General features: G+C 39.8%; 2 protein-coding genes across 2 annotated transcripts; both read right to left on the bottom strand.

Moving 5' to 3' along the window:
* Positions 1-326: 326 nt before the first annotated feature.
* On the bottom strand, positions 327-1,841 carry LOC106608733 (uncharacterized). Its single transcript, XM_014206837.3, has 6 exons — positions 1,782-1,841; positions 1,309-1,653; positions 1,123-1,167; positions 819-932; positions 685-719; positions 327-566 (listed from the first exon to the last, which is right to left on the bottom strand). The coding sequence occupies exons 1-6, from the start codon at positions 1,822-1,824 to the stop codon at positions 447-449; spliced, it is 702 nt and encodes a 233-aa protein (XP_014062312.2). The 5' UTR covers positions 1,825-1,841; the 3' UTR covers positions 327-446.
* A 15,218-nt stretch (positions 1,842-17,059) lies between these two features.
* On the bottom strand, positions 17,060-24,348 carry LOC106608731 (uncharacterized). The gene is made up of 4 exons (XM_014206836.3): positions 23,795-24,348; positions 19,351-19,716; positions 18,847-19,197; positions 17,060-18,424 (listed from the first exon to the last, which is right to left on the bottom strand). The coding sequence occupies exons 1-4, from the start codon at positions 23,850-23,852 to the stop codon at positions 18,300-18,302; spliced, it is 900 nt and encodes a 299-aa protein (XP_014062311.1). The 5' UTR covers positions 23,853-24,348; the 3' UTR covers positions 17,060-18,299.
* Positions 24,349-25,244: the final 896 nt, after the last annotated feature.

Below are 25,244 nucleotides of genomic sequence, written 5' to 3'. Positions count from 1 at the left end.
GGAGAGGGCTACTGTCGCCCTGAGGTACAATTCACAAACTGGGTGGTTCGGGCCCTGAATGCTCATTGGCTGACAGCTGTGGCATATCAGACAGTATACCACGGATATGACAAAACATTTATTTTTAGTGCTCTATTTACGTTGTTAACCAGTTTATAACAGCAAAAAGACACCTCTGGGGTTTGTGGTATATGGCCAATTTACCACGGCTAATGGCTGTATCAGGCACTCCGCGTTGCGTCATGCGTAAGAACAGCCCTGAGCTGGCGTATATTGGCCATATCACACACCCCCTCAGGCCTTATAGCTTAATCATACACTGCAGAGATTGATTTACATTTCAATACATTTAATTTAACTACACAGATACAATATAGCAAGATTTGAACTTATATTCAAAGAAATGGTCAACCAATTGTCCTCCTGTTCCATCCTCCTCCACTTTATCATCTTGTAGCAGCATACACTACATGGGGGTCCAGCTCCTTCTTTCTCCTCCTCTCCATCTTCGTCTTCTTGGAGGTGAAATTCAGGGCGGCATAATTCAATGTATCTGGATCTTGTATCTACAGATTTATAAATATCATGACATACAATTATAATTTACATTGTGAATAGTATTTCTGAATTATATTTTAAAAATGATATGGCTGAACATACAGTATTTAATCATACAGTATTTACCTGATCATTTTGTGGTTGTCGTTGAGAATCAGGTCCTGAATAGGATATGAAAGAGAGATGGGATGAGAGAAGAGGTGAACAGATAATTTCATTCTAGTTCACAGGCCCCATATTATCATGAAATGGGCTTCTACCTGTGTTGTGTCTCTTTGTGTCTCGTCTGATCTTGAGGACCAGGATGAGGAAGACTATAGGTAGTGTCGCAGTTACAACACCCAGGATCACAACCATTGGAATGAGGTACATTCCTACAAAACCGATTTCAATCAGAATCAGAACTATTTAAAACATTACCCTGTTTGCTACCAATGGAACATTCTCAGTCTGGATTGCTTTAAGATGCTGTTGCACTTTAATTCTATTCTGCTGTACTTTAATGGTAGATAATATGAATTTATTTACGAAATATTCTCACTTAACATAAGAGAATAAACATACCTTTTTCACAGTTTTCTGTAAGGTCCTTTTCTGAATTTTTGTGACCTTTTGGACGATTACGAGAGTTAAATATTCCTGCAGTACGATAGCATTATATCTCCAACATTTTCTCAATAATATCTCTGATACATCAGATACATGTTAGTGCATTTGGAGTCATAGCAGACAATTTGTTGAAAAGATTACCTTGGACCTTCAGGACAGTCGCATTGGTGAAGATGATGTATTTATCAAGCATTCCACAGAAGTAATGACCAGAATCAGCTTCATCCACCTCTGCGATTTTGAGGAAAATTGTTATATTTCTGACTAACATTTCCATATGGCTGGGCGGAAAACCATTGTGATGTTGGACAGCTGGATCAGAGCTGTACATAGACGCGATGCATAGGGGCTCTGAGCCATTGACTTGCTTGAACCAGCCAACGTGTCCTGGAGCTCCAGTGACATTAGTGCACTGCAAAGTGACATTTTTCCCAGGTTGGACTACCACTGAGGGCGGAGGAGAGGCAGACACAACAGGGGTCAGACCTGAAAGAGAGAAGACAAAGGTTTAAAAACAATTGCAAACATATAACTTTCTGTTCACTCATGCACTACCATACCTAAACCTAGTCTTAACTATGAATCACAAAATCATAATGACTTAGATAACTCACACAAGCCGTAGATGACAAGAGCTGATAAATATATGTGTACCATTCTGTGTTTAGATCTACACTGCCAGTCCATGAAGGAAGAACTACATCTTTAGATGAAAGTAATTTGTGATTAGGGGCGGGACATTGTGTGAGAGCCATAGCTGCATACAATGACCAGAGACAATTTTTTTTCTTCCCACCAACCACTGATTTTCCACTCTTACGTTTGGTTTGAGAGAGAGAATGATAAGATATTAGTCTTAGGCTGTAGTTTATCATCATAGAAGTTCCCAGAATTTACCATTTTAAGTTGGTTAAACATACTGTATATTGTCAATTTTAAAGTAGTAACGTTTAAACAAAGGGTCTGGGTTACAGTAAACATAAAAAATATGTTTTCACAGTGATGACACCAATTAAGGTTGCACCTAATCATTATTTTGGGCATTCTATCCACCCCCTGGGGTAGACAACTATTGGCTAGAACTAATAGAGGGCGCTCCTCTGACTGCACCAAGTAGATCACTGAACTGAAGAACTTATGCAGTTAGCAGGAGCCTTGGCTTTTAGTCCACCTATACCTTAAAGGTATTCTGAGCTTCGCTGCATTACATTTGATCATAGAAGATAAGCACGGTAGTGTCAGCCCAACAGGACGCTCAGCTCTGTCTATTCGGCCTCTTGTAAAATGGGTTGTAATTCTGCTTGTGAATATGTTAGTTGCAATCAAGATGATGATGATGATAACAACCAAAACAAATGTTATGTAGTTCAGCAATCCGGTATGATTCTCTTGAGAAGGAGAAAAATAAATATATATGTTTCAAATGAAGGAATTGGTAAGGTTTCTGACCAAAACAAATGGTGTCGTTAATAATACTTGTACTTATATTTGGTGCCCCGTGTGAGGAGAACATGACATTATCAAAACATTTTGCATTTTATGTAGCCTTTTATTTAGAGATCAGGTCTCTGATCGCTAAAATATAATAATGTATCTAATAATATTAGTAGTCTAATAATTTCTATGGGGGGAGATTATGTGCTAAAGGTTACCTGATGGACTGGTGCGGTTGGTAATCTATCAGTTCAGATAAAAAATAGGAAGTCAAAAAATGACATTAAGTACAGTATACAAGTAATCTCATTTAAGCAGTATATTTTCCTCTTACATGGACACATCGTCGAACATTACTGTGAAACATACATAACAGTAAGTCGATTAGTAGCTATTAACCTCTCTAGGGGTTGTGGGATGGTAGCGTCCCACCTGGCCAACATCCAGTGAAATTGCAGAGTGCGAAATTCAAAAATACTAAATTCAAATATTTACCATTCTTGAAAATATATGTGTTATACATCAAAATAAAGCTTAACTTCTTGTTAATCCAGTCACCGTGTCAGATTTCAAAAAGGCTTTATGGCAGAAGCAAACCATGCGATTATCTGAGGACAGAGCCCCGCATACAAAAGCATGAAAATAATTTATCAACCAGGCAGGTGTGACACAAAAGTCAGAAATAGCGATATAAAAAAATGCCTTACCTTTGATGATCTTCATATGGTTGCACTCACAAGATTCCCAGTTACACAATAAATGTTCGTTTTGTTCGATAAAGTCCCTCTTTATATCCAAAAACCTCAGTTTTGTTGGCGCGTTTTGTTCAGTAATCCAATACCTCAAAGGCAGTCACAACAGGCAGACGAAAAATACAAATAGTATCCGTAAAGTTCGTAGAAACATGTCAAACGATGTTTATAATCAATCCTCAGGTTGTTTTTAGCCTAAATAATCGATAATATTTCAACCGGACAATAGTGTGGTCAATATAAAAGAAAAACAAGAAAGGCGCGTTCTCGGTCGTGCGCAGGAAACTGGTCTGGCGACTTCCCAGGGTCCACTCACTCAACGTGGTCTTACTCCCTCATTTTTCAGAATACAAGCCTGAAACAATTTCTAAAGACTGTTGACATCTAGTGCAAGCCATAGGAAGTGCAATTTGAGTCCTAAGTCAATGGATAATGTGATGGCATTCAATGGAAAACTACAAACATAAACAAATCCCACTTCCTGGATGGATTTTCCTCAGGTTTTTTCCTGCCATATCAGTTCTGTTATACTCACAGACATTATATTAACAGTTTTGGAAACTTTAGAGTGTTTTCTATCCAAATCTACCAATTATATGCATATCCTAGCTTCTGGGCCTGAGTAGCAGGCAGTTGACTCATCCGTAGGTGAAAATAGTGCCCCCTACCCTAGTGAGGTTAATATGCACATTAGATGCAAGTGATGAGTCTTTCTATACCTCTAGGTCCTTTGTTCCTTTCCTTGCATATCCCCCATGACAGTAGAATGATCACAATCACAATGACAATGTTTGATGCGGACAGACAAGAGCGGTAAGAGTCAGGGAAAATCATACTCTGAAACCAAAGGATTTTATTATTTGAATCTGCTCATTTTCAATAAATGTTTTATTGGAGGAATATCAGGTAATATTACATTTTATCTTACAATACAGGTTACAAATATGCCTGCTATAAAACTCTGTAAATGGTAAATTGGTGAAATAAGTGAAAGAAATGACCTTGACTCTCCTAGCTGGACTGACTCAGACACAAGCTGCCAAATGAGATGCTGGATCCTGGAATCTGCACCTTTTGTAATAAAACCAAGGCTCCATATGAATCCATATGAAAGGTATAATGTCCACATACAAAAGCCAGACAGTTACATATTATTATACTTGTGTTACATACTATCAAAAATCAAAAACACCATTCCTGAAGGTCACAATTTTACAATCCTGTGCAGCAAAGTAATGCATCCCTATATCTGACTGCCTTGCATCTGAAATGGTAAGCATTTCAGATGGTCCTATGGGGAGTCAACAACCAATTATATACACCGGAAGAAATCAAGAAACACGCTCAACGGGCCAATTAATTCACTACCCCTCTTTAGCGAGCCTAAACAACCCTGAAGGTGCAGGGTCAAAATACGTTATACCTCATTCTCTCCTTCAGGGAACAGCTACTTATATTCATAACTGTATGTTCCCTTTTCAGCCGGTCACTCGATATAACATACTATGGGGACACACAATCATGCCCAAGCACACAGAGGTTCCACCGGCTCCAAAAGGGACTTACAGAAGGTACCTTTTTCCCTGATACTTACCTGAAAAGCCTGAACTATCAGAGCCTCAACAAGCCTGAGCTGTCAGAGCCCCATATAGGGAACCAGAAACCTGCTGCAACTTGACTATGCGTACTGACACGCTGCAGCCCAAGTCTATAGACACCACAGTTCCAAGAAACTTCCCACACATAGCACAATACTTACCTTACAAGCCTGAAATGTCAGAACTCATACAAGGAAGCGGAAGTCCACAACAACAGAACAACTGCTGTAACTTGGCAAAGCGCATACGCACTCTGCATAGCATTGACCAGAGTCGATGAACCACGGTAGCTCAATGCTCAAACCCACAGGGAACTGTGGTAACCCTGATAAAATGGTGTCTAACTTCAACTATGACCAAGTCCATAGACCCGAACGGTTCCAAAACGGCTCACACATATACCTGAGGAGTCTGGAATGCCTGAAATCACACTAGGAACTGTAAGTCCAAAAAAACAGGGCACCTGCAGTGACTTGATAATGTGCATTCGACGCCTCCTCATCAACGAACCATGGCAGCCCAAGGCTCAATCCTACAGGGGAACTGTGGTAACCCGGATAAATGTGCAATCTGTGCACTGCCGGACACCAAGGCAGCCAAAGGCTCAATCCCACAAGGGAACTGTGGTAACTTGGATAAATGCGCAACCAGCATGCTGCCTAACACCCTCTCCCAGACCCAGCCATAAGAACACTATGAGCCAGACTGGGAGCAGTTACGTCAAAGCGATAAAACCTCACAAGGCATGTGGAAACCTATCACCAATTGTCATGCCCCTGAACAATGCCCAAGAAGCTGCCACACCCCTAGTGGAGTAAGCATGTACACCGCTATGCAAACCTTGCCCTTTGCTATCATACGCCAAGGGGAAAGATTCTGTTTAGAAAGTGCCTTACCCCAAGATGGATTAGCAAAACAGACAAAAAGCTGGTCCAAACGGGGATATCCTTGGGCCGATCAATATATGTGCACGATGCAAGCAATGGTCACAGGCCACTCAACCTTCGTTGCTCACTAGAAGCAAATGGAGGACAAGAAAAGGGGAACAGCTCAAAAGCTAGAGAGCTGTAAGATATAGGCATGACCTTAGAAGCAAAAGCTGCATTAGGACGTAACATCACCTTGGAGTTGTAAGTCGCAAAGTCCAAAGAGGGAGGGTGTACTGATAGCGCGTGGAGATGTCCACAACTGCCATGAGCAGGGCAGTCTTGTAGGAATGGACCTCCAGGTCCACAGACTCCAATGGTTCAAAATGAGGCTAATACAGAGTGGCCAGGACCAAAGCCAGATCCCAGGTCGGTGCCATAGGCTTAGACACTGGTCTGAACCGATGCTCACTTTTCAGGAACTGCACCACCAGAGGATGAGACCCTGGGGTAGAGCCATCAATCCCTACGTGACATGCTGAGATGGCTGCCACATAAATGTTCAATGTAGAAAACTGTTCAAAAAGATCTTGCCAGAACATCAAAATGTCAACCAAACTCCTTTAATCTGACACCAATCCTAAAATGTGCACCACTCATATGTTTACAACCCTCGCCGACTGTAGAGTCATAACCACGTTCCAGCACCAAATCATCCATTCCCTGCGGAGCATTCAGATCCCTCATTGAGAAGAACAGAAGACAATGCCCTTTTTTCTCGTAATGCGTAAAGATCTACGTCGGCCTCGTTGTTCCGATCCCATATCTGGGCAACCACCGAGGGGTGAAGTCTCCACTCCATTGAGAATGTGAAGCAGTATAACATATATATATATATATATATATATATATATATATATATATATATATATATGTGTGTGTATAATGCAAAATTACTCACTTGGACTGTGGGTGAAGTGGTCACCCCTAATTCAAAAACATAACATATAAATTTAGTGTATTCTTGTTTGGCATTCATAGATGAAATAATATTAATTAATTACATTAATATTTGGCATTCATATATCATATATTTGGTATGAAGTATTACAAAGTTAAATGTTGGCACACTACTTAAGCATGCTAGGGGAGAGCCGGGACGAAAGTAACACAGGACAAAAGTAACATGCTCATTTTCTCAGATAACGACAACATTCTCACTTCTGTGTTAAGTCAACACATTTCTAATGCGGAGGACGAGCTCCCTGCAAAAAAACACAGTCCAGTCCAATCATGTTTCGCCGAGTTATGAACAAAAAGTGGGTTTGAGCGATGTAAGTAAAAAAAACTGACCCGGAAGAGTTTTTTGGTTGTGTTTAGAGTTGTGTTTAGAGTTGTTTAAGGTTCCAACAATGTTATTTTCTTAAGACATCTAGTGATTAAATGACAGCATAGGTCTCAAGTATCATGCTAGCAAGTCTTGGGTGTTAGCCTGGGAGAAGTTACAGGAAAGATTGGAGGGACAAAAGTAACATTGTTAACTGATGACCTGGAATAAAATAAAACGAAATTTAAGCACAGGCCATTGTCCGCTTTATTTGAAATTGCTTTTATAATGTTAGCAAAATATCAACAATGTTTGAAAATTATGGCATTATTAGAATTAGGCAATAATCATTTGACTTGATGGATCAGCATCTCACAAAAGCTTTTATTGACAGGTTAGTGGTTAAAAATATGTATCAATTACCTTGTGTCAAGCCATGGAAATGTAATAACCATGATGAGTTTCCCGTTTGTGAAGAAAATAAAAACATTTACTCTATCAAGACACAAGGAGCATGCATTAAAAAGACAGCTGGAATGTAACTGATTGGTAGGGCTAAGCATTAACAGTACATTCCCATTAAAGTGAGATGAGAGAATTATTGTTAGTATAGTTATTATGTCATCCATTTCTGTCTGATTAATATTGTAATGCAAAATATTGTGGTTGTGCAACATTGCGATGCTGACGCATGGTTCATTTTCCTAAATTTCGAACCTGTAGCATTAATTATTCAAATCGACACAAACATGAAATTATGGCTGATAGTACATTTGCTGAAAGTACAAATCAGAAAAATGTAGATAACAGATATTGTGCCAGCTGTTACTTCCATCTCATGGCTGTGTTACTCCCACCCCACCAGCAGGTACGAAAGTATCGTTGCGGTAGTTCTGTTCTTGTTATATTTAATTTCAAACGCATTTACCCTAGAAATGAAACTACAATTGCTAATGGTAGAGGACATATCACCACCTTCCGGAGACACCTGAAACCCCACCTCTTCAAGGAATACCTGGGATAGGATAAAGTAATCCTTCTAACCCCCCCCCCTTAAAGATTTAGATGCACTATTGTAAAGTGGTTGTTCCACTGGATATTATAAGGTGAATGCACCAATTTGTAAGTCGCTCTGGATAAGAGCGTCTGCTAAATGACTTAAATGTAAATGACATATATAAGTTGCTTGTCATAAAATATATGGTGTCACTAGCTCGATCGATGTCTTAGTAATTGTAAAGTGTTTATTTTGTCCCGGTTCTCCCCTACTTAGATTTTTACAGACCTCTCCTCCACAAGACTATCAGGAAAATGTGTGTTGCTATGAGGATAGTAACGATAACAACCAGAACAAACGTTATGTAGTTCAGCAATCCATCTTGATTATCTTGAGAAGTAGAAAAATAAATACAGTTCCTTGCAAAAGTATTCACCCCCTTGGCATTTTTCCTATTTTGTTACATTACAACCTGTAATTTAAATTGATTTTTATTTGGATTTCATGTAATGGACATACACAAAATAGTCCAAATTGGTGAAGTGAAATGAAAAAAATTACTTGTTTAAAAAAAAAAAAAAAAAAAAAAAAAAAACGGAAAAGTGGGCGTGCATATGTATTCACCCCCTTTGCTATGAAGCCCCTAAATAAGATCTGGTGCCACCAATTACCTTCAGAAGTCACATAATTAGTTAAATAAAGTCCACCTGTGTGCAATCTAAGTGTCACATGATCTGTCACATGATTTCAGTATATATACACCTGTTCTGAAAGGCCCCAGAGTCTGCAACACCACTAAGCAAGGGGCACCACCAAGCAAGCGGCACTATGAAGACCAAGGAGCTCTCCAAACAGGTCAGGGACAAAGTTGTGGAGAAGTACAGATCAGGGTTGGGTTATAAAAACATATCTGAAACTTTGAACATCCCACGGAGCACCATTAAATCCATTATAAAAAAATGAAAGAATATGGCACCACAACAAACCTGCCAAGAGAGGGTCGCCCACCAAAACTCACGGACCAGGCAAGGAGGGCATTAATCAGAGAGGCAACAAAGAGACCAAAGATAATCCTGAAGGAGCTGCAAAGCTCCACAGCGGAGATTGGAGTATGTCACGACTTCCGCCGAAGTCGGCACCTCTCCTTGTTCGGGCGGCGCTTGGCGGTCGGCGTCGCCGGTCTTCTAGCCATCATCGATCCACTTTTCATTTTCCATGTGTTTTGTCTTGTTTTTCCTCACACCTGGTTTCAATTCCTTCAATCATTTGTTGTGTATTTAACCCTCTGTTCCCCCCCATGTCTTTGTGTGGGATTGTTTATTGTAAGTGCTTGTGCACGTTTTGATTGGTGCGCAACGAGTTTTGTACCCAAATGTCTTGTTATTTTTATGCCGTGGGTTTTGCTATTAACCTGTTATGGCTAGGGGGCATTATTTTCACGGCTGTATAAAAAACGTACCCGATTTAATCTGGTTACTACTCCTGCCCAGTAACTAGAATATGCATATAATTATTGGCTTTGGATAGAAAACACCCTAAAGTTTCTAAAACTGTTTGAATGGTGTCTGTGAGAATAACAGAACTCATATGGCAGGCAAAAACCTGAGAAGATTTCATGCAGGAAGTGGCCTGTCTGACAAGGTGTCGTTCTTCTTGTCTCTGTTTATTGAAGAGTGAGGATCTTAGCTGTCCCGTGACACTTCCTACGGCTGCCATAGGTTCTCAGAAGGCGGCAAAATGCTGGATCGTGGCTTTGCAGGCTCTGGCTGAAACAAAGTAGTGCGTTTGGGTAGTGGCTGGTTACAATACTGTGAGACTCAGGCTCGTGCCCGCGTCGACCGAAAGCTTTGTTTTCTTTCCTCTGTTTAGCTAAATGGACATACCCGGTTGGAATATTATCGCTTTTTTACGAGAAAAATGGCATAAAAATGGATTTTAAACAGCGGTTGACATGCTTCGAAGTATGGTAATGGAATATTTAGATTTTCTTTGTCACGAATTGCGGCATGCGCGTGACCCTTTACCATTCGGATAGTGTCTGGGACGCACGAACAAAACGCCGCTATTCGGATATAACGATGGATTATTTTGGACCAAACCAACATTTGTTATTGAAGTAGCAGTCCTGGGAGTGCATCCTGCCGAAGACAACAAAAGGTAATCAAACTTTTATAATAGTAAATCTGATATTGGTGAGTGCTAAACTTGCCGGGTGTCTAAATAGCTAGCCCGTGATGCCTGGGCTATGTACTTAGAATATTGCAAAATGTGCTTTCACCAAAAAGCTATTTTAAAATCGGACATATCGAGTGCATAGAGGAGGTCTGTATCTATAATTCTTAAAATAATTGTTATGCTTTTTGTGAACGTTTATCGTGAGTAATTTAGTAAAATGTTAGCGAATTCCCCGGAAGTTTGCGGGGGGTATGCTAGTTCTGAACGTCACATGCTAATGTAAAAAGCTGGTTTTTGATATAAATATGAACTTGATTGAACAAAACATGCATGTATTGTATAACATAATGTCCTAGGTGTGTCATCTGATGAAGATCATCAAAGGTTAGTGCTGCATTTAGCTGTCTTCTGGGTTTTTGTGACATTATATGCTAGCTTGAAAAATGGGTGTCTGATTATTTCTGGCTTGGTACTCTGCTGACATAATCTAATGTTTTGCTTTCGCTGTAAAGCCTTTTTGAAATCGGACAGTGTGGTTAGATAAAGGAGAGTCTTGTCTTTAAAATGCTGTGAAATAGTCATATGTTTGAAAAATTTAAGTTTTTGTATTTTTGAGGAATTTGTAATTCGCGCCACGCCTATCATTGGATATTGGAGCAGGTGTTCCGCTAGCGGAACGTCTAGATGTAAGAGGTTAAACTGCTCCGGCTATTACCAAGTTCTGCTCTCCTGCGTCTGACTTCCCTGCCACCGATTATGCACCCCTTACAGAGTATCTGTCCATAGGACCACTTTAAGCCGTACACTCCACAGAGCTGGGCTTTACGGAAGAGTGTCCAGAAAAAAAATCATCAAACATGTTTGGTGTTCACCAAAAGGCATGTGGGAGACTCCCCAAACATATGGAAGAAGGTACTCTCGTCCGATGAGACTAAAATTGAGTTTTTTGTCCATCAAGGAAAAAGCTATGTCTGCAGCAAAACCAACACCTCTCATCACCCCAAGAACACCATCATCACAGTGAAGCATGGTGGTGGCAGCATCATGCTGTGGAGATGTTTTTCATCGGCAGGGACTGGGAAACTGGTCAGAATTTAAAGAATGATGGATGGCGCTAAATACAGGGATATTCTTGAGGGAAACCTGTTTCAGTCTTCCAGAGATTTGAGACTGGGACGGAGGTTCACCTTCCAGCAGGACAATGACCCCAAGCATACTGGTAAAGCAACACAAGTGGTTTAATTCAACGTCTTGGAATGGCCTAGTCAAAGCCCAGACCTCAATCCAATTGAGAATCTGTGGTATGACTTAAAGATTGCTGTACACCAGTGGAACCCATCCAACTTGAAGGAGCTGGAGCAGTATTGCCTTGAAGAATGGACAAAAATCCCAGTGGCTAGATTTGCCAAGCATATAGAGACATATTCCAAGAGACTTGCAGCTGCAATTGCTACAAAAGGTGGCTCTACAAAGTATTGACTTTGGGGGGTGAATAGTTATGCACCCTCAAGTTTTCCGTTTTTTTGTCTTATTTCTTGTTTGAGTCACAATAAAAAATATTTTGTATCTTCAAAGTGGTAGGCATGTTGTGTATATCAAATGATACAAACCTCCCAAAAATCAATTTTAATTCCAGGTTGTAAGGCAACAAAATAGGAAAAATGCCAAGGGGGGTGAATACTTTCGCAAGCCACTGTACATATGTGTAAAATGAGGGAATTCTTAAGGATGCTGACCAGAAACCCTCACATATAGTTTATAATAACTGTACCTACAATTGGTTCCCCATGTGAGGAGAAGACATGATTATCAGAATATGTAAAATTGTATGCATACTTTTTTTTATCAGCTCTTAGAATGTCTTACCCTCAATGCCCAGCTTAGTCTAGTTAATCATTGGCTAAAGAGAACCACACAACATTTAGACATTCTGATGGAAGAAACTCATAGTTTGCTACCAAACTTCCTGTTTCTTCACGTAACTTGACTCATGAGATATGCACCATCTCCAAAATAGTATTCATTATATCAGAATATTTAACCTCTTACATCTAGACGTTCCGCTAGCGGAACACCTGCTCCAATATCCAATGATGGGCGTGGCGCGAAATACAAATTCCTCTAAAATCCGAAAACTTCCATTTTTCAAACATATGACTATTTTACAGCATTTTAAAGACAAGATTCTCGTTAATCTAACCACACTGTCCGATTTCAAAAAGGCTTTACAACGAAAGCAAAAAATTAGATTATGTCAGCAGAGTACCCAGCCAGAAATAATCAGACAGCCATTTTTCAAGCTAGTTAACATATAATGTCACAAAAAACAAAACCACAGCTAAATGCAGCACTAACCTTTGATGATCTTCATCAGATGACGACCCTAGGACATTATGTTATACAATGCATGCATGTTTTGTTCAATCAAGTTCATATTTATATCAAAAACCAGCTTTTTTACATTAGCATGTGACGTTCAGAACTAGCATACCCCCGCAAACATCCGGTGAATTTACTAAATTACTCACGATAAACGTTCACAAAAAACATAACAATTATTTTAAGAATTATAGATACAGAACTCCTCTATGCACTCGATATGTCCGATTTTAAAATAGCTTTTCTGTGAAAGCACATTTTGCAATATTCTCAGTAGATAGCCCAGCCATCACGGCTAGCCATTTAGACACCGACCAAGTTTAGCCCTGATCAAACTCCGATTTACTATTACAAAAGTTTCATTACCTTTGTTGTCTTCGTCAGAATGCACTCCCAGGACTGCTACTTCAATAACAAATGTTGGTTTGGTCCAAAATAATCCATCGTTATATCCAAATTGCGCCGTTTTGTTCGTGCGTTCCAAGACACTATCCGAAATGGTAAATCAGGGTCGCGAGCATGGCGCGATTTCTAAATATTCCATTACCGTACTTCGAAGCATGTCAACCGCTGTTTAAAATCCATTTTTATGCAATTTTTCTCGTAAAAAAGCGATAATATTCCGACCAGGAATCTCCGTTTAGCTAAACAGAGGGAAGAAAACAAAGCTTTCGGTCGACGCGGGCACGAGCCTGAGTCTCACAGTACTGTAACCAGCCACTATCCAAACGCGCTACTTTGTTTCAGCCAGAGCCTGCAAAGCCACGATTCAGCATTTTGCCGCCTTCTGAGAGTCCATGTGAGCCGTAGAAAGTGTCACGTAAGAGCAGAGATCCCCTGTAATAGATTGAGATAATCAACAAGGCCAAGAAATGGTCAGACAGGGTACTTCCTGTACAGAATCTTCTCAGGTTTTGGCCTGCCAAATGAGTTCTGTTATACTCACAGACACCATTCAAACAGTTTTAGAAACTTTGGAGTGTTTTCTATCCAAAGCTAATAATTATATGCATATTCTAGTTTCTGGGCAGGAGTACTAATCAGATTAAATCGGGTACGTTTTTTATCCGTCCGTGAAAATACTGCCCCCTAGCCATAACAGGTTAACAATGGTACGATCCAATATCAGCATGGGCAACATTCCATAGGGTCAAATTAAAGCTAACATCATCCATTTGCAGCTCAAAATGAGATGTATTTGCGAAATCTTTCTGGAATTGCACTTTTTCATAGGAGGTTGTTAAAATGGGTACAAGTGTTTCAGCCATATCCAGGATAACACTGAGTTTACTGTGGAGAAGCACTCCAGAGTCACAGATCCCCCTAAAGGGTCACCGATTCTGTCCGCACAGATTGAGATACAATGGGATGCATGCTACCATCTGGAACACACAGGACAGAGGACATAGTTGGAGAGGGAAATATTAGCTCATGGTGTAAAGAGCTCATGTTTGGCTAATTGATGTAGATGTAAAATTAATAAATGCACATCTAAATTTGCATAAGAGTTACAGTAAAGCCAAGTCAATAAATTGAGTCAAGGTAGAGGACAATGTCAGTTATCTTAGAGTAAATACCTTCTGAAACACAGGTGAAATGGACTAGGCAGTTTAGATATGTGACCCGTTTCAGGAAACTAGGCATATGTCGCGGGTCACTACTTCACAGGCGCCGTTTGAACATAAACTTTAATTTTTTATCAAAATGTTTTTTTGGGGCAGAAATGCCTTCTCGGACATGTGAACTTTCATGTCCTTAACTTCTTGCGGATTAGTGGGACGCTACCGTCCCATTTCGACAATTTCCAGTGAAATTGCAGAGCGACAAATTCAAATTAAATTACTATAAATATTAAACTTTCATGAAATCACAAGTGCAATACATCAAAATAAAGCTTACCTTGTTAATCCAGCCGCCGTGTCAGATTTCCCGATCTCTACAAGGAATTGATGACAACACATGGTATATAAAGCATAAACAACACGTTTTGATTATTTAATTGACCTCCAACATGATTGGAACTACTTTTATTGAGCTCACATTATTTCTGTATTTTCCAGAGGTATGTGTAGTCAGGCTGTGTGTTATCACTTTAACTTCCAGTTTCCAAGATGATGTTTCTGTATGCAGTGATGCTGCTCCGCACATTTGTAGGTAAGTGAAACTTACCTGATAATGATGCATTAAAAACATACATTACGTTTTACGTTACATTTTCATTTTCGTTACGTTACATTTTCTTTTCGTTAACTTATCTTAATGTTATTTTGTTGTTTGCAGGTGCACTATCCTTCTGACCCTATGCAGTCAGGTCCCATCTACTTTTTAACTCCCCGCAAGTGTGGCTTGTTTGGTGTCTACTGTGAAGGAATACCACAACAAGTCAACTACTTGATTGATGAAGGTATGTCATCCAGCAAAGGCAGCAGCGCAGTCATCAACTACATGCACCATTTCTTCACCAACTACGAAGTTGGGGAAACACGTGTGGACCTGAATTGTGATAACTGCAGTGGCCAAAACAAGAACAAGTTTGTGCTCTGGCATTGTGCCTGATGGACCATGCACAAGCTCCACCACAGTCTGGACCTTCACTTCCTGATCACAGGCCACACCAAGTTTTCCCCCGACTGGTGCTTCGGCCTCATCAAGCAGCGCTTCAGAAAGAACAGAGTAAATACTGTCTGAGATTTCTGATGTTGTGAAGGACAGCACTGTGACAGGGGTCAACATCCCACAACTGGTTGGACTGGAGGATGGTACGGTGCTGGTAGAAAGCTATGGCTGGCATCAACACTTGACGCCGTACTTCAGGCCACTGCCACTTATCAAGCAGTACCAGCACTTCAGGTGAATATAATTTTCATTGCATTGTATGAGGTTATTCTTCTTATCTAAACTTGGAAGGTGAATTGATGTTGTGCAAGTTTGTAATGTCTACAATTTTTTTTGTTATTTCCTGTTTTACAGCTTCGATGTTCTGGAGTCTGGTGTTGTTGATGCCGAAGGAGCGTTCGGACTCAGTCGGGACCAGGTTTCAGCTGCTGCGCAAAGCTTACATCCTTCCTCCAATAGATGGTCTGCCTGTACAAGCACCACCTGGACTGGACACAGCTAGACAAACTTATCTTTTGAGAAGATCAGGGAGTTTTGCGACGAAGAGGCTATTGACATCACATGCCCTGCATAGATTCCCTTGTTCATGCATGGTTTGGACGGACCAGTCATCAGCACTATCTGCAGTGCCTCTATTCAAATGACTCTCTCCTAACACACACACCATACGTTGCTGCTACTATTTTATCCTGCTGCTCAGCCACTTTACCCCTGATTGTATACATATAACTACCTCGTCTATCACTGATATCGTTATTCATATTGTTCTTGTACAAACTGTATATTATTTTATTTATATTGACACTATCTTTTTCTGATATTGCTACTATGCAAGTAACCATTGGTCATCCCTACTGCATCTGATCTGTCAGACTCACTAAACACAAATGCTGAGTGTTGGAGTGTGCCCATGGCTAAAATTGTGCTATCTGGTTTGCTTAATGCAGGGGTGTCAAACGTCCGGCCCGCGGGCCGGATCAGGCCCGCAAAGGGGTTTAATCCGGCCCGCGAGATGATTTTGTAAAGTATAAAAATGAGCTGCAATTTTTCAATAAAATAAACTGCTGTTCCAATTGCGTCCACTGGATGGCGCAATAGCAATTGTGTTAAGCAAGCAAACTGTTTATACCGGAGCAGAGCAAGTAGGTCAAGCAAGTGCAGCCAGTCCGGATGAGCTACTTTGTTTTGCCCGCGATATTTATTACGGCTTCTACTTTTAACATTATGTGCTTTGGCACCCTCATTGCCCCAATATGTCTCTGTCAAAAAAGAGAAAAGTGGACGCAGAGTGCATAGTGTTCCAAGAAAAATGGTCATCCTCCTATTTATTCACGGAATTGAATGGGAAAGCTGTATGTTTGGTGTGTTCACAGCATGTTGCAGTGCTGAAAGAGTATAACCTTCGTCGCCACTATGTGAGTCTTCATGCTGACAAATATGACAACTTTCAAGGACAGCGGAGAAGAGAGAAGGTGAATGAACTGTTGGCGGGTCTGAAGAAACAGCAGTCTGTGTTTACTCACAGCCGAGACATCAGTGACGCTGCAGTGAAAGCTAGCTACCTCATTGCTAATGAAATCGCAGTGGCTTCAAAACCATTTAGTGAGGGTGAATTTGTAAAAACATGCATGATGAAAGCAGCGGAGATTGTGTGCCCTGAAAAGCGCCAGGCTTTTGCAAATATCAGCCTGACAAGAAACACAGTTGCAGACAGGATTTCTGATCTTTCAGTGGATTTGGACAGCCAGTTGAAGCAAAAAGTAAAGTCATTTATTGGGTTTTCAGTTGCAATTGATGAAAGCACAGACATTACAGATGTTGCACAACTGGCCATTTTCATCCGCGGAGTTGATGACACATTGACCGTCACCGAGGAGTTCGTGGAGTTGGTGCCGATGACAGATACAACGACAGCAGCTGATATTTTCACCGCACTCGTCGGCGCGCTGGACAGGGTCGGAGTGGACTGGTCCCGCGCTGTCAGCCTGGCTACAGATGGTGCGCCCTCAATGATCGGGAAAAAAGCATTGTATTAAAACAAAGAAAACAATCTGAAGTTGTTGTTTTTAAGTTATATATACCATGATTTTATCGGTCCGGCCCACTTGGGAATAGATTTTCCCCCATGTGGCCCCTGAGCTAAAATGAGTTTGACACCCCTGGCTTAATGTAAGGATTTTTTTCTTATTTATACTTTTACTTTTACTTGTGATACTTAAGTACATTTTAGAAATTCCCTTTCCATTTGGTACTTAAGTATTTTTAAACCAAATAATTTTTAGTATTTTAGTGGGTGACTTTTACTTGACTCATTTTCTATTAAAGTACCTTTACTTTTACTCAAGTATGACAATTTAGTACTTTTTCCACCACTGGATGTGGCCGGCGGGTTATAGCATTTCTTTCACATGACCCATCAATTTAGACAAGTGTGCCTGGGTAAGCATCATCTAATATTTGTAAAATATTTTTACCTGGACACTTTCTGTTTACCTGGGATTTTTCCTTATTGTAGGCCACTACTTTCACCACTTTTAGTTTTAATCTTTACTACACTGCTCACAGTTTAGCACAGGACCTCATATGTGAATCGTTAAAGAGATGGGTGTGGCTGGTTTAAGAGGGTGTGAACACTGCTGAATGGGTGTAGACAAAGGAGAGTTCTCCAGTAGGTACCAAAACATTCAAAGGCCATTTTCTCAAAAGTGAGGTTACAAGTTTATCAACTTTCAAAGCAGAATTACTTTCCCATTGTTCCTCAAATGCGGTGTATGATATACCATTTTGTAGCTCTGAGTCTCTACTTTTATCCAATGTAAAAAACACAATTTAAAATGTTGCTACATAAGACCGATATGAGCCGGTCGGTCATTTAACTTTTACAGTATGTCACCTAAACTGATGAGTACTGAAACATTTGAACAGACAGTAAACCATATTTGCATTTGTAATAGCTGAAGGATTGAGAAACTGAATCATAGAATAGATCTATTTCCTGATGAGGTAGATGAGGAAGATGATGGTCAGACAGCAAAGGAGAATTCCAGTTCTTATGATTGAGAGTAGGACAAGGATCCTCATATCCACTTCAGTCGCAACCTGAATGTCACCACCTGAAAGAATTAAACCTTTTATATTTCCCATTTTTGTATAATTTTATATAATCAGGGTTGGGTAGGTTACTTTCTAAGTGTAATTCGTTACAGTTACTTGTTATCTGTCCCCAAAATTATAATCACTAACGTAACTTTTGGATTACCCAAATACATTTGGTGTCTCATCATAGGGGTCTCTGACTCAATCAGGTGAAAACACATTTAATTTGCACTTTTTTTCAATGCTGAATTGAATGTCATTGAGAAAACAGAAAGGTGTTATAATGTATTTTTCCCCAACCATCCTTTCTGAATTTACATGTATTCAGTTACTCCCCAGTTGCTCCACAACCCTGTATATAATATAGTTTTGGCTAATACAGTGTAATAACTAAGGGTTATGTTTGTATATTGTTAATAAACAAGCATATTATACTTACCATGAATGTCCAGCTTGGTCCCGTCTCCAAACAGTATCTCCCCACATGAAGCCACAGCACAGTAGTAAGTCCCAGCATCAGAGAGGCTGAGGTTCCTCTTGGGGAGGTTGTAGACACAGCTCTGTGTAGGAGACCCAGCCTCAGGGCTCTTCTCACACTGATCACTCCTGTCTCCATGGGTGTAAATAATTCCTGGACGGGATTCTCCTGAGCCATGTCTGAACCAATAGACACTGTGTCCTCCTGCACATGTCTCAGTGTGTATTGTACAGTTCAGAGTCACAAAGACCCCTGGCTGGATTGACTCAGATACATGCTGCTGGAGCACAGTCTTACTGTTGGACTCTGAACCTGAAAAGAGTGTTTACATATGTCAGTAAATCGCAAATCGCAAATCGTAAGACTATATCCAAAATGTAACTTTTTTTTTTACGGCTCTTCTTCTATCAATTCAATTTTTTGGGAATGTCTGAAAATATCAAAATACATTTCTCAGTACTATACCTTTTACATTGAGAATGGTTCCTTTTCCAAATTCCACCACATTTGAGTGTGCGCTCCCACAGTAGTACGTGGCTGAATCCGAGCTTTTTATGTCTGAGATGCTGAGGTGATTTACGCCGTTGCTGCTTTGCACTGAGAACCGAGGGTTATCCTTAAACTCATGGTAAAATGTAGCAGATTTGTCATACTTATAGATGGTTGAGATGAGATGAGGTTTTTCTCTGAAGGGTTGCTTGTACCAGGAAAAATGCATGGCCATGTCGCCTTTATAGAGGCATTGCAGAACCATTGTGTCTCCAACATTGGCTGTCATGAGACCGTTCTCCTGTTGTATGGCAGAGGGCTCAGTCCCAGCTAGCGCATGAACTATAAATAAAACAAAAGAAAACATCTTACAAAAATATATTAAACCTTAAAAGATTATACATTAAAAGATTGTATTGCCTGCACCTTAGAGGCTGCTGCCTATATACATCGACATGGAACACTGGTCACTTTAAAAATGTTTGCATACTGTTTTACCCTTTTCATATGTGAATACTGTATTCTAGTCAAGGCCTATGCTGTTTAACTATTGATGTGCATATACAGTGGGGGAAAAAAGTATTTGATCCCCTGCTGATTTTGTACGTTTGCCCACTTACAAAGAAATGATCAGTCTATAATTTTAATAGTAGGTTTATTTGAACAGTGAGAGACAGAACAACAACAACAAAATCGAGAAAAACGCATGTCAAAAATGTTATAAAATGATTTCCATTTTAATGAGGGAAATAAGTATTTGACCCCTCTGCAAAACATGACTTAGTACTTGGTGGCAAAACCCTTGTTGGCAATCACAGAGGTCAGACGTTTCTTGTAGTTGGCCACCAGGTTTGCACACATCTCAGGAGGGATTTTGTCCCACTCCTCTTTGCAGATCTTCTCCAAGTCATTAAGGTTTCGAGGCTGACGTTTGGCAACTCGAACCTTCAGCTCCCTCCACAGATTTTCTATGGGATTAAGGTCTGGAGACTAGCTAGGCCACTCCAGGACCTTAATGTGCTTCTTTTTGAGCCACTCCTTTGTTGCCTTGGCCATGTGTTTTGGGTCATTGTCATGCTGGAATACCCATCCACGACCCATTTTCAATGCCCTGGTTGAGGGAAGGAGGTTCTCACCCAAGATTTGACGGTACATGGCCCCGTCCATCGTCCCTTTGATGCGGTGAAGTTGTCCTGTCCCCTTAACAGAAAAGCACCCCCAAAGCATAATGTTTCCACCTCCATGTTTGACGGTGGAGATTGTGTTCTTGGGGTCTTAGGCAGCATTCCTCCTCCTTCAAACACGGCGAGTTGAGTTGATGTCAAGGAGCTCCATTTTGGTCTCATCTGACCACAACACTTTCACCAGTTGTCCTCTGAGTCATTCAGATGTTCATTGGCAAACTTCAGATGTGCATGTATATGTATTCTTGAGCAGGGGGACCTTGCGGGCGCTGCAGGATTTCAGTCCTTCACGGCGTAGTGTGTTACCAATTGTTTTCTTGGTGACTATGGTCCCAGCTGCCTTGAGATCATTGACAAGATCCTCCTGTGTAGTTCGGGGCTGATTCCTCACCGTTCTCATGATCATTGCAACTCCACGAGGTGAGATCTTGCATGGAACCCCAGGCCGAGGGATATTGACAGTTCTTTTGTGTTTCTTCCATTTGCGAATAATCGCACCAAATGTTGTCACCTTCTCACCAAGCTGCTTGGCGATGGTCTTGAAGCCCATTCCAGCCTTGTGTAGGTCAACGATCTTGTCCCTGACATCCTTGGAGAGCTCTTTGGTCTTGGCCATGGTGGAGAGTTTGGAATCTGATTGATTGATTGCTTCTGTGGACAGGTGTCTTTTTTACAGGTAACAAGCTGTGGTTAGGAACACTCCCTTTAAGAGTGTACTCCTAATCTCAGCTCGTTACCTGTATAAAAGGCACCTGGGAGCCAGACATCTTTCTGATTGAGAGGGGGTCAAATACTTATTTCCCTCATTAAAATGCAAATCAATTTATAACATTTTTGACATGCGTTTTTCTGGGTATTATTGTTGTTTTCTGTCTCTCACTGTTCAAATAAACCTACCATTAAAATTATAGACTGATCCTTTCTTTGTCAGTGGGCAAACGTACAAAATCAGCAGGGGATCAAATACTTTCTTCCCCCACTGTACTATTCTATACTACGTATTCTTCAGATATACTACATATTCTGTCCATATTGTCTACACATCCCATCACACACACACACACACACACACACATACAGCTCGGGAAAAAATGAAGAGACCACTCCAAAAGGATCAGTTTCTGTGGTTTTACTATTTATATGTATGTGTTTGGGTAAAATTAAAATTGTTGTTTTCTTCTATAAACTACTGACAACATTTCTCCCAAATTCCCCCCCAAAATATTTTCATTTAGAACATTTATTTGCAGAAAATAACAACTGGTCAAAATAACAAAAAAGATGCAGTGTTGTCAGACCTAGAATAATGCAAAGAAAATAAGTTCATATTAATTTTTAAACATCACAATACTAATGTTTTAACTTAGGAAGAGATCAGAAATCAATATTTGGTGGAATAACCCTGATTTTCAATCACAGCTTTCATGCATCTTGACATGCCCTCCACCAGTCTTTCTATTCTCATAGTTTCTACAGATTGTAAATTAAAGATCTTTTTTTTGCTAAGAGTATTATTTTATTATTGATCTATGACAAATCCCCCAGCAGTGTTATTTGCAGAGTTAGCTCCAGGTATTTGTTGCAATTCTCCATCCATTCCTGAACCTCTAACCAAAAACAAGCTACATATGGACAGTACCAAAACAAATGATCTAACGATTCTGTCTATTTTTAGGAAAATCTGCAGAGCTGGGATGGTTGTATCCCCCATATGTTTAACATTGTATTGGTTGCAAGAATTTTGTATAATAATTGAAATGGAAAAACTCAAAGTTTCGAATCCAGCGTCGTTTTGTGTATCAGTTCATAAACTATGTGCCATGGAATCGGTACATCGAAAATCTCTTCCCAAATATTTTGCAATCTACATTGTACAGGTGTCCATTTTTTGGTCCATAAAATAAACCGGTACATGTTTCTATTTATCACAATTCTCTTTAACCAAATTTAGCCTTTAATGCAGGGTCGACAGAAAAGTTCCTTACTTTCTACTCTTTCCACTTGCCTCTTCCATTTTTCAGTTAATGCTGCAATTAGTTGGTTGTAGTTTTGAGTAGAGCAGACATTTCCATATATTTTTGCTAGCTGCATGTGTGACATAACTCCGCCAGTCCTATTTATGATATCATTTACAAAGATTATACCGTTTAAAAAAAAAATCTCAAAAAATATTGTTTTTTTTGATCAATTACTATATTTTCTGGTGGATTAAACTGAAATTGCAACCAACTTTCTATGGCTTGTTTTAAAAATAGCGAAATTTTGGAGATTATTTCATTTTGAAATAACTGAAAGTGAGAGGTTCTAATCTGAATAAAGGGAAAAAGGCCTTTCTTGAACATTGGGTGAGACATTCTTACTAATCTGCTAGAGAACCAATTCAGAATTAGGTATAACTTTTGTATGACTGAAGCCTTTAGTGAGAGGTCTAATGCTATAATATTTAATATTTTCTGCCCTCCGAATTCATATTCATTATACAAATAGGCCGGTTTAATTTTGTCTGGCTTGCAGTTCCAAATGAAATTTTATTTAATATTCATTTCAAAAACAAGTCATTAGGTGTAGGCAAGGCCATAAGCAAATTGGTCAACTGGAATATGACTAAAGAGTTATTCATGGTGATTTTTCCACAAATAGACAGGTATTTTCCTTTCCATGGTAGCAAGATCTTATCTATTTTTGCTAACTTTCTATAAAAATGTTTTTTTAGTGAGATCCTTTCTTTCTTTCGGGATATGAATAACGAGTATGTCCACATCACAATCAGACAATTTTATTGGTAAACTACACGGTAATGTAAAAGTTTTATTTTTTTGTGATCCAATATGTAATATAGTACATTTATCATAATTTGGATGTAATCCAGAGAGGTCAGAAAAATTATCTAGATCCTCTAGATCCTCCAAATTGTGGATTTAAAAGAAAACATGAATAATCAGCGTACAAGGACACCTTTGTTTTTGTTGTGTATTGTTAGATATTACTGCACTGTTGGAACTAGGAACACAAGCATTTCGCTACACCCGCAATAATACCTGCTAAATATGTGTATGCGACCAATAACATTTGACTTGATTTGCAAGATTAAGTTGCCTTAAAGTGTCTGTGAATGTTAATTAAATAAATTGTACCATTGCACTCCCTGATGAAGGGTATGCTGAAACATGTTGGAGTTTTTTTTGTAAATGTTGTTCTATTGAACATACCATCATAATAAAGTAAATAAAACTTACCCATCTCTCCAAGAAGAAGAAATGTGCACAGTGGTGCAAACATCTTAATAGCTGTCATCCTCTTCAAAACCTGTGTCTTCTGTGGAAAAGTTTACCACTGTAGAACAACACTTCTCAAATGATGCTATTTAGTTTCTGAGATGCATTCTATAGTCTATGGTATGTCATTTAGCATTTCAGCAGAATTTTCTAGTTTCCCCAGTGGTAGGCTATGTGCCCCTGTGGTGGCTTCACCTAACCCAGATTAAAGGAGACCGGATGGATAGAGCTGAGCGTCCTGTTGGGCTGACACTATTATGTTTGTCTTCTATGATCAATGCTTTCAAATGTAATGCAGAATGTCACTTTTTTTGGACGAAGAATGAAGTTTAGCTAATGCCTGGCCTTCAATTTCAAACGAGGACAGATACTGTTGTCTTAAATCAAATCAAATCAAATCAAATTTATTTTTATATAGCCCTTCGTACATCAGCTGATATTCTCAAAGTGCTGTACAGAAACCCAGCCTAAAACCCCAAACAGCAAGCAAAGCATGTGAAAGAAGCACGGTGGCTAGGAAAAACTAGGACATGGTGTGAGAGCCATAGCTGCATACATTGACCACAGATCATTTTTTCTTATCAGCAACCACTGATTTTCCACTCTTGCATTTGGTTTGAGAGAGCGAAGGATACAATAATTTAGTTGTAGGCTGTAGTTTATCATCATAGAGGTTCCCAGAATTGTACCATTTTAAGTTGCTCAAACATAGTGTATATTGTCCATTTTAAAGTAATGATGTTTAAGTAAAGGGGCTGGATGACACCTAGTAAATATTCAAAATCTGTTTTCACAGTGATGACACCCAGAACAGTTGCGTTGAATAATTGTGTTGGGCGGGAGGACCCCCAGGTATGGGTAACTTTTGGCTGGAGTTGGTGGTAATTGGCCAATAGGGGGCACTCTTCTGACTGCACCAAGTAAATCAGTGAACTGAGGAACTCTTGCAGTTGGTAGGAGCATTAGCTTGTAGTCCACCAAATGTATACCTTAAAGGGGATTGTCCTTTGAAAATGAAGGCCAGGCTTAAAAATGAAGTTAAGCTAAAGCCTGGCCTTCATTTTCAAAGGACAATCCCCTTTAAGGTATACATTTGGTGGACTACAAGCTAATGCTCCTACCAACTGCAAGAGTTCCTCAGTTCACTGATTTACTTGGTGCAGTCAGAAGAGTGCCCCCTATTGGCCAATTACCACCAACTCCAGCCAAAAGTTACCCATACCTGGGGGTCCTCCCGCCCAACACAATTATTCAACGCAACTGTTCTGGGTGTCATCACTGTGAAAACAGATTTTGAATATTTACTAGGTGTCATCCAGCCCCTTTACTTAAACATCATTACTTTAAAATGGACAATATACACTATGTTTGAGCAACTTAAAATGGTACAATTCTGGGAACCTCTATGATG

This window comes from Salmo salar, chromosome 07, assembly GCF_965601325.2.
Source record: "Salmo salar chromosome 07, fSalSal1, whole genome shotgun sequence".
Classification (NCBI taxonomy): Eukaryota; Metazoa; Chordata; class Actinopteri; order Salmoniformes; family Salmonidae; genus Salmo; species Salmo salar.
This window is presented reverse-complemented; position numbering and strand designations above follow the sequence as displayed.

Coding starts and splice junctions, on each gene's coding strand:
- LOC106608733 (XM_014206837.3), bottom strand. CDS start 1,824: ATGGTACACATATATTTATCAGCTCTTGTCATCTACGGCTTGT. Junction 933..1,122: donor TACAGAAAACTGTGAAAAAG/GTATGTTTATTC, acceptor TCGGTTTTGTAG/GAATGTACCTCATTCCAATG. Junction 720..818: donor CACAAAGAGACACAACACAG/GTAGAAGCCCAT, acceptor TATCCTATTCAG/GACCTGATTCTCAACGACAA.
- LOC106608731 (XM_014206836.3), bottom strand. CDS start 23,852: ATGACAGCTATTAAGATGTTTGCACCACTGTGCACATTTCTTCTTCTT. Junction 19,717..23,794: donor TCTTCTTCTTGGAGAGATGG/GTAAGTTTTATT, acceptor TTTTATTTATAG/TTCATGCGCTAGCTGGGACT. Junction 18,425..18,846: donor GACCAAGCTGGACATTCATG/GTAAGTATAATA, acceptor TAATTCTTTCAG/GTGGTGACATTCAGGTTGCG.